The 208-nt window shown below is 73.6% G+C and overlaps 2 protein-coding genes across 2 annotated transcripts in view; one reads left to right on the top strand and one right to left on the bottom strand.

The window, feature by feature from the left end:
- The window catches only part of PEBP1 (phosphatidylethanolamine binding protein 1), a 24445-nt gene that overhangs the window by 15750 nt on the left and 8487 nt on the right, over positions 1-208 (bottom strand). The gene's annotated exons all lie outside the window — the stretch shown is intronic.
- The window catches only part of CCDC42B (coiled-coil domain containing 42B), a 2190-nt gene that overhangs the window by 1001 nt on the left and 981 nt on the right, over positions 1-208 (top strand). Inside the window, exon 4 of the mRNA XM_010575618.1 lies at positions 17-148. Coding sequence (XP_010573920.1) covers positions 17-148 — 132 coding nt within the window. The remainder of the gene's footprint in view (positions 1-16; positions 149-208) is intronic.

The following is a 208-nucleotide window of genomic DNA, read 5'->3' as shown; positions in this document are numbered from 1 at the left end:
GCGGGCGGCGGGGCAGGGTGCCGAGGTCGCCCGCCTGCGCCGGGAGCTTGAGGGGCTGCTGCGGCGCAGGGAGCGCCTGGCCCGATGCCTGCGGAGCCTCCGCGGCTTCGGTGACTACCTGCGGAGCGTGCTGGCCGGGATGGGACAGGTGAGCACGGGGGGGTCCCCATCCTGTGGTGCCACCTCCATGTCCCCAAGTCCCCTTTTT

The sequence above is a fragment of the Haliaeetus leucocephalus genome, unplaced genomic scaffold, assembly GCF_000737465.1.
Source record: "Haliaeetus leucocephalus isolate CR32 unplaced genomic scaffold, Haliaeetus_leucocephalus-4.0 Scaffold13, whole genome shotgun sequence".
NCBI classification, from domain to species: Eukaryota; Metazoa; Chordata; class Aves; order Accipitriformes; family Accipitridae; genus Haliaeetus; species Haliaeetus leucocephalus.
The sequence above is the reverse complement of the archived record's forward strand: the minus strand, read 5'-3'. Positions and strand labels throughout refer to the sequence as shown.